The 12,553-nt window shown below is 41.9% G+C and overlaps 1 protein-coding gene across 1 annotated transcript in view; it reads right to left on the reverse strand.

Annotated features, from left to right (window-relative positions):
• The window catches only part of LOC114706549 (transient receptor potential cation channel subfamily C member 4 associated protein), a 74,050-nt gene that overhangs the window by 41,344 nt on the left and 20,153 nt on the right, over positions 1 to 12,553 (reverse strand). The window contains exons 2-3 of the mRNA XM_028888974.2: positions 7,689 to 7,817; positions 5,378 to 5,494 (exon numbers count right to left, since the gene is read on the reverse strand). Of these exons, the coding sequence (XP_028744807.1) occupies positions 5,378 to 5,494; positions 7,689 to 7,817 (246 nt within the window). The remainder of the gene's footprint in view (positions 1 to 5,377; positions 5,495 to 7,688; positions 7,818 to 12,553) is intronic.

Here is a 12,553-nt window from a genome sequence, read left to right on the forward strand (position 1 = left end):
CATGATCCTTCAGCCTCAGCCTTCCAAGTACTGGGATTATAAGTGTTCACCTCCAGCCTACTTTCTACTTAAATATTTTAAAATAATCTCTGTGCTAACAAAACAGCTAAGCCTGCATATTTAAACACATTCACCATAAATAGGTATTTTGTTGTTTAAGTCAAATCAGGAACAATTTTGGAACAGAACCAAAATGTTCTCCTAGCCCTTTCCAGCCACTGCCAACATCGGACAGCGCATCCGAGACACCTCAAGCCAAGGGGCAGAAAAAAGACCCCATAGCATTTTCCGAGTCTCTGTTTCTTCTCACTGTTTTAAAGCCCACAGGCAGCCTTTAAGACTAGAGATCAGCTGAGGGATCTAAGAAAGCCTCTGCTTATCTCCAACCAGCAACAAATCTTAAGAAACCAAATCCTTCCTGGGGGACTACGTGTGGTGAGTGACTCCGATATCCAGAACCAAGGCTTTGGCGTGAGACAGTGGCTGACAAAATGAAAACCCTCAGCATCGGTACCCATCTGTCACTTCTGGAGACTTACAGGGCTTGGCTTTCTGCACAGTTGCATTTAAAGCAACTGCACTGGCAAGAGACAAGAAAGGTCACGGGACTTGGGCCGACAACGAGAGCGCTCTGAAGGCAGCCTTCTGCTTGTGCTGAGTGCTAAGCTGGGTCAACCTGCTGCCCAGCCTCAGTCCTCCTTCCACACACTAAAAAGTTTAATCATTTTAGGGGGTGGGCACACAGGTGCCCTGGCATCTGTAGAAGTCAGAGGACACTTGTGGTAATCAGTTCTCTTCTTCCACTATGTAGTTCCTGGGTATCAGTCAATACTTTTCACAATCTCCTGAGCTCTCGAGATGTAAGATGCTCAGCTGCACCATATACTTTTCTAAAACAAGCTCAGTGGGAATACAAGCTGAGGTCAATGAGTAAGAAAGAGGTCTTGAATGCCAAGCATGGCTACACCTGACCATCAGACATACTTCATTTGACCCAGACTCGGGATTTCCGATGCTCCTGCTAAGTGTCCGGCTGTTGTATAGATTCTGGGGACTCAAACTCGGGTCTTCAGGCTTTTAGGGCAAGTGATTTGATCCACTGAGCCATCTCCCTAGTCTCTGACACACATTTCTTTGTTTTCCGTTTTTGCTGTTTCCATGTGTATGAGTATTCTGCCTGTATGTACACTGCATGCAAGCAGGCTCATTGAGGCCAGAAGAGGCACTGGAACCCTGGGACCGGAGTTAGAGATGGTTGTGAGCGACCGTGTAGGTTCCAGAATTGAACTCGATCATTTTGAAGAGTAGCCAGTGATCCCAACCTCTGAACTGCTTCTTCAGCTCCTCCTATATACAATTCTTAATGAGCAATTCAGAAGTAGAGGTCTGAGTAAGTCAAGGCTACAGGGTCACAGACCCTGACTAACAAGGAATGCTGAGCAACAGTGGAGGAACAGCGGGGCTGGGGTCGGAGTGCTAGTGGGGAGCTCCTGCCCAGCTAGCCCATGCCAGAGTGCAGTTCTATCAGGAAGGAGGGAGGAAGGGGGAGAATGGGAAGGCCAGGCGTGAGAAAGACGGAACAATCTTTACATTCACAATAAATTCCATTGTGGCCAGGCATAGTGGCCTAGGAACATAACCATAGCTATTTGGGAGGCAGGAAGATTGAAAATTCAAGGCCAAGTTGAGTTACAGAGCTAGTATAAGACCAATTTGAGCAACTTAACAAGATACTGTCTCAGGGATTTAAAAAAAAAAAGAAGAAGAAAATGGCATTTTTTTAAGGCAAAGTTTTAAGTTAGGAGAGTCATACCCACCTGTAACCAGTACTTCTAAATAACCAGTACTTAGAAGGTAGAGGCAGGAAGATCAGTGATTCAAGGCCATCCTCGGCTATATGGCAAATTGGAGACTAACTTGGGCAACAGGTCACCTTGTCTTAATAACCCAAAAAACAAAGGTTTGCTTCCCAGCACTCACATGGCAGCTCCAGAGGACCTGACACACTATTCTGGACCCCACAGGTACCAGACACCCATATGGTGCACTTACATAGATGCTGGCATTCACACATACACATAAGCTTTAATGAATTAATAAATAAATGAATGGGCTGATAACCAAATTAAAAAAATAGCTATTAACAGATAACTGAAAGAAAAGGAATTACAAATACATGAAAATATCCAATTTCACTCACAGTAATTTTTATTACTATTAAATTATTATTATTATTATTATTATTATTATTTTGAGACAGGATTTCCCTGGTTAGCAACCCTGGCTGTCCTGGAACTCATTTTGTAGACCAGGATGGCCTTGAACTAACAGAGATCTGCCTGCCTCTGCCTCCTGAGTGTTGGGATTAAAGGCATGTACCACCACACCTGGCTTATTATATTATTATTATTATTATTATTTTGGTTTTTTGAGGCAGAGTTTCTTTGTGTAACCTTGGTTGTCCTGGATCTCGCTCTGGAGACCAGGCTGGCTCAGACTCACAGAGAGATCTATCTGCCTCTGCTTCCCAAGTGCTGGGATTAAAGGCGTGTGCCACCACCACCCAGCTAAAAAAATTTAAAACTATGGAGAAAATACATAAAGAACTTACATCTTAATAACAAAAAAGAAAAAACCCAATTTGAAAATGGGAATAGGAGATAACAGTCCTTTAAAGAGAAGCAAATGACAAACACATGGGAGACTGTCAACATCACTGGCCATCAGGAAAATGCAAATCCAAGTCACTATGAAGCACTTCACTGTCACTGGAATGGGAGTAACAGAAATGACAGATAATAAAAGTATTGGTAAAATCAGAACGGGGAGGTGGTGGCGCACACCTTTAATCCCAGCACTAGGGAGGCAGAGCCAGGCAGAGCTCTGTGAGCTCAAGGCCAGCCTGGTCCACAGAGCAAGTTCTAGGACAGGCACCACTGACAGGAGCATGAAATGGTGCAGCGTCTTTGGAGAATAGTCAGCCAGTTCCCTCAAAAAAATTACACCAAGTTATCATGTGACCCAGCCATTTCACTCCTAGTATACACCTAAAGAAAGGAAAGCAGGTGTCTATACAGAAACTTGTTCAAAACTGTTATAAGCCATAGTCTTCATTACAGGCCATTGCCTATTAGCAGGCATAGATACACAAAATGTGCTATACATCCATACAGTGTAGTATCAGTTGGCTATATGAAAAGGAGTATTTATGCATGCTTCGACATGAAGCATGAAAGCATTGTGCTACGTCAAAAAAGCCAATCACAAAAGACCGTGTATTACATAATTCCACTTACAAGAAATAACTATAGAGCCAAAAGGGACATCAGTGGTTGCCAGGGGGAGGATTTGCAGCAGGGGAGTAACAGCTAATACATGGAGTTTCTTTAGGAGTATAATGAAAATATTCTAAAACTGACTGTGGTGATGCCTCTAAATATAATCAACTATACACACTACACTCGACCTTAGCCAAAAAGTGAAGAAACAATGAACTGTATACTTGAAATCGGTTAACTGCTGTGAGATAATGCTTTTGAACACTGGTTTAATAAAACACTGACTGGCCAGCAGCCAGGCAGGAAGTATAGGTGGGATAAGTAGACAAGGAGAATTCTGGGAAGAGGAAAGCTGAGTCAGGAGACACCAGGGAGCAACATGTAATGGCACACGGGTAAAGCCAGTCAGCTAGCCAGTGAGCTAGTCAGTGGTAGGCCTGAGCTAATGGCTGAGCAGTTTTAATTAACATAAGCCTTCATGTGTTTGCTTGGGTCTGAGCAGCTGCAGACCATGGGGCCGCAGGAGCCAGACAGGACCAGGAAAACTTTCTGCTACAGTTAACTGTACGGCATGTGAGCTGTATCTCAATAAACTCGTTTTAAAAAAAAGTTATAGAGAAATGTACTTTTTCCCTTTCCTTTCCTTGTATCTGCTTAGTAAAGACTTGAAACATAAAGGGGGAAAGGCTCCTAGGTGCTGGCATGTTCTCTTTCTTTATTTGAGCAGCAGGACAAAGGGAATTCATTTTGTGGTAATTACCAGTGTGCTCTTCTGTATCAAGACTCGACTTTTATAACAAAGTCCACAGAACGAATATATACAAGAGGTAGACAGATGGCTAAGAAATTAAGAACACATGATGCGCTTGCAGAAGACCCAGGCTGGATTCTCAGCATCCATGTGGCAGCTCACAACCATCTACAACTCCAGTTCTGGGGATCTTCCACTCTCTTCTGGCCTCTGCAGGCAACTGAACACACATGGTGCACAGGAATTCATGCAGGCATACACATTAACACTTAATATATAGAAATGAAAATAAATCTTTAAAAAATACACATCAAATAAGGTTTTTGTTTTTTGTTTTTGTTTTTCCAGAGCTGAGGACCGAACCCAGGACCTTGTGCTTGCGCAAGCACTCTACCACTGAGCTAAATCCCCAACCCTAAAAAATACACATAAGGGAGAAATGATATAATTACATTATAACTTCAAAAATAACAGAAATAATTTTTTAAAATACACACATATACAGCATGTTTGTAATGCTATGGGTAAAAAGACATGCTTATACGTTGTTCCTAGGATTTAAATTTGATTGGTATAAACTGCAGATTAATAAATAAAAGATATACATGCTTTGGCTCCAAAAGTCTGTTAAAAAAAAAAACAAAAAACAACCTTCTGCAATCTTGTTTGTAATAAAAAAGATGTGGAAAAATTAAATGTTCAACTGGGGCCTGAGCAAATAAACCATGGTACAATTTACATCAGGAAGTATTAATTAGATATTTAAAGTATAGCAGATTTAGGTATACAGAAATGAAACTGTACCCACTTAGTAAGTCACATGGAAAAAAAGCAAAGTAGAAGAGAATAACCTGCCAGTGCATGTGGGAGAAAGGAAACTAAGCTGGAGATGGGGAGCATTGACACATGCACGTGCAAACAAGCAGAGCATCTCTGAGGCACGTGAGGACTAGTGATCACAACAGCTCCTCAGGAAGGGACACCGGGAAACACACCTTTACTTTTTAAAAGGTGGTTATATTAGCACTTCACAAAAATTCCTCCCAAGCAAACACTATAGTGATTCCATGTAAGAAAATGCCATTGATCTCAAAGTTAAAACTCAGACCAGAGAGGTGGCTCAGCAGGGTAAGGCACAAGCCACCAAGCCCGATGACCTGAGTTTAATTCACAGTTTAATTCATGTGGTGGAAGAAATACACACACACACACACACACACACACACACACACACACACACACACACACACACGCAAAATAAATGTTTTTAAAATTAAAAGATCTGAAATGTTTTAGATCTTTTAATTTTAAATTCTCAAATGATTAATAGTATTAAATAGCTACTTACATCAACACCTCCAAACAAGTCAAAAATATATGTATTTGGATACGTAGCTTCTTGAGTAAGTTTCCTATCTTCAGTTACAAATGCCATTGCTTCCATGGAGAGAAGAGGGGAAATCTCCTGGTTCAAAAAAAGTATGGACAGATTCCGTTTTAGAATTTAACACAGACCAGAAATAACTAAATATCTAAAATTCATCACTAAAATATGCATTTTAGTCATAAACTGAAACCCCCTGAGCACAAGGCTAGCCCTCAATGAAGTATTCAGGACCCTTGGAGTTCTTTTCCCATGAATCTGGTTGGTGTGACTATTTCAATGAACAGAATGGAAAGAAGCGACACCGTACACTTAGACATAAGCCTTTCAAAGGCCTTACAACGGAGTTGGCTTTTGCTACTGTAGAGCCTTGCTGTCATGTTGTGAGAAGTCGGCAGCCCCCGGGGGAAGGCCAGACCACGTAGCCTTAGCTCACTTCCACCAACAACCCTCCAGGCACTAGTGAGGCCATTTTGGACATTCTAAACAGCTTTAGGCCCTACAGTAAATACACAGGAAGCAGACAAACTTCTGGTTTACTGAGCACTGCTGAGAGAAGACAGTGGCTGCTACTTGAAGTTACTAGGTTTTTAAGAACAACTGGTTCTGCAGCCATAACCAAATCTCTGCTGGACTGTGACCTCCTGAAGGAAGTCCTCAGTGACTTCTCCAAGTTAAAGGCATTCTGATGATCTTCTACAGCCACCCAAAGGATCTCTAAGTCACTGGTGACATTTAGCACTTTACTTTGCAACTATTTACAAACCCAGGGTTTCCTTTCCTAAGCTAAATTGGTGTTCCTTGAAGACAAGCTGGAATAGATTCTTGCTTGTTTCCTCCTCTAAGTCTCAAAGCAAAGGAGGTATTCAGCATGGCAGGTACAGGCAGTGGTTTTCAAACTTTGGGAGGGGCATGGCATCCTTTGTTCATAAAACACAGCTAACAGAAAGAAAAGAATCTCACAGTACACTGCTTTACACAGCAATTTTCAAGTATGTATTCACAGAGTGAATAAAGTCAAGATCATCTGGTATTAAATTCCCAAGCCTTCAATTTCACCTCAATTCTGTAACTTAGAGACTTGGTAGGAATTAAATGTAACAAGGTTTTTGGAAAGCACCTTAGTTTTGAGAGACAGGCACTCACTATGTAACCTTGACTGTCCTGGAACCGTGTAGTAAAGGATAGCCTTGTATTCACAGGGATCTACCTGCCTCTGGCCTCCCAAATGCTGGGACTGAGTGGTCAGCAGCACACTCACCTTGCAAAACATTTTAAGGCACACAGAGGAGCTATATTACTTCTCTCAATAAGACTGTGAAAAGATGAAGAACAGGTAATATCTCTTCATAAAGGGAAAACTAGGTTTATTTAATAAGCATGTTTAGAATACACCTGGATACTCATCGACACTTTACCTCTGAAGAGCACTGTAGTGTTCAGTTTTTTTTTTTTTGTTTTTTTTTTAAGATTTATTTATTTATCATAATACAGTATTCTGTCTACATGCATGCTTGCAGGCCAGAAGAGGGCACCAGATCTCATTACAGATGGTTGTGAGCCACCATGTGGTTGCTGGGAATTGAACTCAGGACCTCTGGAAGAGCAGTCAGTGCTCTTAACCGCTGAGCCATCCCTCCAGCCCCGTGTTCAGTTTTTTTTTATGACCACAGGCTTACACAGGTTATAGCTGTAGCTCCAGCTACTTCTCTAAATCCTGTTTGGACCCAGCACCCAAGTCAGAAACTGAGTGTGTGGCCCAGCACTGAGACAGTATTCAAGACGGAGTACACGTGTCTAGAACAATGTCATCATACTCTCAACCTAGCCAGCAATCTACTTCAATCTTACATTAGTGATAATTATTGACAGCCATAAAGCCCCTTCCAAGAGCCTTCAATAACACGGAGCCTTTAAAATTCTGTTCAAAAAGAATGTCATGTAAGGGGAGGGATGGGGGTAGGGGCTCAGAGTACAGTTCTGACTAGCATCTGCAAGGCCCTGGGCTCCTTCACAGCACCACAGGAGGTGGGGGTGAGGCACAGTGCTGACCTCCCAAACTAAGGAAGCACTGCTTCAACAGCTTCCCAGAGCGACACACACCTTGATTGACTCTGGAGATGAAATAACTAATGATTATTTTCTTCTTTCAATGCTGCTGGACTTCTCCACTTCTACAGTAGCTCACACAAAAACAGGCTATTTTTAAAAGGGCAACAGTTTGAGACATCTGGAGATCTGAGCAGCCTTTCTAAGGCCTCTCTCTATGAGTTACCTTGAGAATGTTTTGGCACTCATTGAAGTCACTGTGGAGGTGGCTGGTGGCATACAGCTTAAGGAGCAAATGAGGAATTCCACTCCATTTGGATAATTTGTCCCTCTCAGTCAAAAAGGTCTCAGTGAACTGTGAATAAACAACAAATAAAACAAACATATTACTGGCAAGGAAGAAGTTTTGGCAAAAGAGAGCAGCTGACTCCCAAACACCCAGGGAGACAATTTAAAGGTGGCTCTGAAGATATCTTCGGGTACTTGCAACAGCTTATAACCTGAAGTCTAAGCCCTCTGCTCCTAAAACAGCACCATTCTGAATCCACCCCTACTTGCCAGCTTCCTGCTTTTCCCAGTGCACACTCAAGACTCTAAATTCAGCTGTGTTCCCTGTACATGTTCTTTCTCCCTCTGCCCAGAGGCTCTCTCCCAGTCTTTTCTATCAGAAATGCTTGTTTTCCTTCAAATGCAAGACAACAAGGGCTAGGGAGATGACCCAGTGGGTAAGGCTGCTTGCTACACCAGCTGACAACTATGATTCCTAGAACCCAGGTAAAGGTGGAGGAAGGGACTTATTAACACCATATATCATCCCCCAACCCTGACATGTACACCACAGCACGGGGCACACACATATATTTAATAAAAAAATTAAAAATGTAAAGAAACTTTTATTACAATTGTAAGTTATTTATTTTATGTGTATGGGTATTGTGCCTGCATGTATGTCTGTACACAACTTTTGGGCCTGGTGCCCATGCAGACCAGAAGAGGGTGTGAGATCCCCTAGAACTAGAGTTACAAACAGCTGTGAGCTGCCATGTTTAAAAATCCTGGGCTACATAGTAAGTTCCAGGTCAGCCTGGGCTGCAGAAACCCTGCCTCAAAACAAAGCAATAAACAAACAAAGAAATAAAAAAAGAAATCAAGGCAGGGGCTGGAGAGATGGCTCAGTGATTAAGAGCATTTCTTATTTTTACAGGGGACCCAAGTTCAGTTCCCAGCACACATGCTGGGCAGCTCACAGCTGTTTGTAACTCCAGTTCCAGTTTCTGCCAGCACCCACACACATGTGAATACATTCACATAGACACAGAAATACATATATATAGTTAAGTGTAGGCAACAGCTAGAAACCTTCCTTGATTGGCCCTCTTTCCTCTCCTTCCTAAGGCATTGGCCCCTACTTTGGGGTTTCACCCATTACATATTACATATTACATAACTGTACATAGTTCCCAGTTCATTTGATCCTCTCCTCTATGATCACTACTTCAGAGCAGGTAGGTACCAAACTGTGAAAACACTCACACACTCACTCACTCTCTTTCTTTCTCTCTCTCACTTTCATTCAACTTGCACAGAGCAGGAACTGAGTAAATGTCTGAAGGCTCTGGGTGGTGGTGGCGCACACCTTTAGTCCCAGAACTTAGGAGGCAGAGGCAGGCAGATCTCTGAGTTCAAAGCCAGACTGGTCTACAGAGCGAGTTCCAGGACTACACAGAGAAACCCTGTCTCAAAACAACAACAACAAAGTCTGAAGGTATCAATAAGAGCAACAGCACAATGACCGAAGATGAGCAGATTATGAAGAATTTCTTGGGCTGGAGAGATGGCTCAGAGGTTGAGAGCACTGACTGCTCTTCCAGAGGACCTGAGTTCAATCCCCAGCAACGACATGGTGGCTCACAACCATCTGTAATGAGATCTGGTGCCCTCTTCTGGCATGCAGTCATACATGCTGTATACATAATAAATAAATAAATCTTAAAAAAAATATTTTCTTTTTTTTTCCTTTTATTTTATTTACAATACCATTCAGTTCTACATATCAGCCACGGATTCCCTTGTTCTCCCCCTCCTGCCCCCCTCCCCTTCCCCCCAGCCCACCCCTCATTCCTACCTCCTCCAGGGCAAAGCCTCCCCCGAGGACTGAAATCAACCTGGTAGACTCAGTCCAGGCAGGTCCAGTCCCCTCCTCCCAGACTGAGCCAAGTGTCCCTGCATAAGCCCCAGGTTTCAAACAGCCAACTCATGCAATGTGCACAGGACCTGGTACCACTGCCTAGATGCCTCCCAAACAGATCAAGTTAATCAACTATCTCACCTATTCAGAGGTCCTGATCCAGTTGGGGGCCCCTCAACCTTTGGTTCATAGTTCATGTGTTTCCATTCATTTGGCTATTTGTCCCTGTGCTTTATCCAATCTTGGTTTCAACAATTCTCACTCATATAAACCCTCCTCTTTCTCGCTAATTAGACTCCTGGGGCCTAGCCGTGGATCTCTGCATCCAGATCCCTCAGTCGTTGGATGGGGTTTCTGGCACAACTATTAGGGTGTTTGGCCATCCCATCACCAGAGTAGGTCAGTTCCGACTGTCTCTCGACCATTGCCAGCAGTCTATTGTGGGGTTATCTTTGTGGATTTCTGTGGGCCTCTCTAGCACTTTGTTTCTTCCTTTTCTCATGTAGTCTTCATTTACCATGGTCTCCTATTCCTTGTTCTCCCTCTCTGTTCTTGATCCAGCTGGGATCTCCCGCTCCCACAGGCTCTCTTTCCCTCGATGGCTCAGCCGTTAAAGGCTAGGCTCATAACCAAAAATATAAGATTATGAAGATTTTCACTAACACGTTACCATTACAAGGACCAGATAGGAAATTCTGTGATTCAATCAAATCAAAAGATCTTGTTATGGTTTGTATGGAGCAAACAGGCCTTCAATGTTTGGGTTTATCTGAACACAAATGCCCTGTGATGATAGACAAGTCTCATAATTCTTCCTACACGTGTGTCTTAGATTAGCATGAAGGGTTACAGAAAGTGTTCAAAAGAATGCTTTGTCTTAGGGTGAAACACAGGGAGTGAAACTCCTCCTTACAACAAAAATGTCTGTGTACCAGCAATTTTATAGTGCTCACCCTCAAAAATCAATACAAGCAAAACAAAACAAAACAAAAGGTTTAAAACCTCTTTCTTTTCCTGAAGAAGAAAACCAAGCACCTACCGCTGTGAGACCCTGCAGAAGCCATCCTACAGGACACTATCTGAGCACCATGACACTAGAGAGCTCTAAACAGTATTAGAAATGGAGATCACAAGCCAATAGCCTATTATGAGAAACTATGGGAAATAATCAAGCATGGCAATAAAAACAAACAAACAAAAAACAGGGCAGCAGAAAGAAAAGGAATTAAAAGCAGGAAACTACACAAATATCAACAAAATTAAAAGTTTCAAGATTTTCTGAAAAGGTCAATTAATGGACAAAGTTTTAACTGCAGCTTCTAATTATTAAATTCGGGAACAAATGAGAGAATATTATTACCAACCTGACCAGAGCAAAAGAAATTATAGTAGAGCACTGTAAAGGACCATATGGCAACAAATGACCATTTCCTAAAGGAAATGACTAGGAGAACACAAGCTATGAAACAGAGTTATCAAGCAGACCTGTAACACCAAGCAGAGAGGCTGAATTAGGGATGATTCACACAGCAACAACCAAGACCTCCAGAGAAAAGTCTAGATCCAGATCAATGGTTCACATGCTATCAAACATTTAAAGGATAATAACACAAATACTCAGATTCCCACAAAATAGATGAGGCCAGAATTCTGGTAACAAATCTAGACAAATACACCACAAGAAAACTACAAGTCACTCTCTTACCAATATAGATGCAAAAACCTTGCAACACATTTAACAAAAGCAAACAGGATTTATCCCAGGAAGGAAAATAGTTCAACATATCAACTACTACAATACAGAAAACCAAGAGACTACACACACTCCAGATATGTAAAAAGACAGACGAAAAATGGCAAAAACTATACAGGTCTTCATTATTAACACTCTGCACACACTAGAAGCAGAACAGAACTTTCTCAACCAGCTAAAGGTATTTATAAAGAGTCTAAAACTAACATCATGCTTACTAGTAAAGACTAATGTTTTCATACTAAGATCAAGAAGAAAAAGACCCAGAGATGTCTGCTCTTACCACTTCCATTTGACTATGTATTATAAACACAAAGAACATTGTATTGAAAATATGGAATACTCTATTCATAGATAACATGATCCTGATTATCAATTACATTTATAAAAGTATCAAAAATAGGATGTTTAAGAATAAATTTAACAAAAGCAGTGCAAGACTTATACAAGGAAACTAAACACTGTTAAGATATTAAAGGACACCAAGGCAGGAGAATCTCAAGTTCAAGGCCAGGCTGAGTTATACAGTGAGAATCTTCCCCCGCTCCCCGCCCCCCACCTCCCTACCACCCCTACCCCACAAAAAAAAAAAACAGGAAAGCTATCTCATGTTTAAGGAATGGGATTTTACTGAATTGGCAATAACTTCCACACTGCTTATTATTACTAAAACAATACCCCCTATGTTGTTGACTCAATGTAATTCCTATCAAAGCCCAGCTGTCTTCATTGTAGAAATTGATAATTTGCTACTAAAACTCACACAGGGATGCCAGCGACGCAGAACAGTCAAAACAGCCTTAAGTTGGAAGAATCTGAATTCCTGACTTCCTGATTTGTAATTTCATCACATGTCTACATTAATCAAGACTGCACAGACTGGGTGAGCATAAAGACACCCTAGACCAGTGGATAGCAATGAGATTCCCCAATGGTTAAGCAATTTTTGCTGTTTGTTTGGGGGTGATTTGTTTGTTTTTGGCAGGTTTTTGAGAGAGTCTAACTGTGCAGTCCTGACTGGCCTGGAACTCACTATGTAAAAGAGTATGGCCTCAAATTCACAGAGATCTGCCCACCTCTGCTTCCTGAGTGCTGGGATTTAAAGGCACATTGCCGCCATGTCCCAAGGTTGATTTTTTGACAAGACTGT

The sequence above is a fragment of the Peromyscus leucopus genome, chromosome 4 (assembly GCF_004664715.2).
Source record: "Peromyscus leucopus breed LL Stock chromosome 4, UCI_PerLeu_2.1, whole genome shotgun sequence".
Classification (NCBI taxonomy): domain Eukaryota; kingdom Metazoa; phylum Chordata; class Mammalia; order Rodentia; family Cricetidae; genus Peromyscus; species Peromyscus leucopus.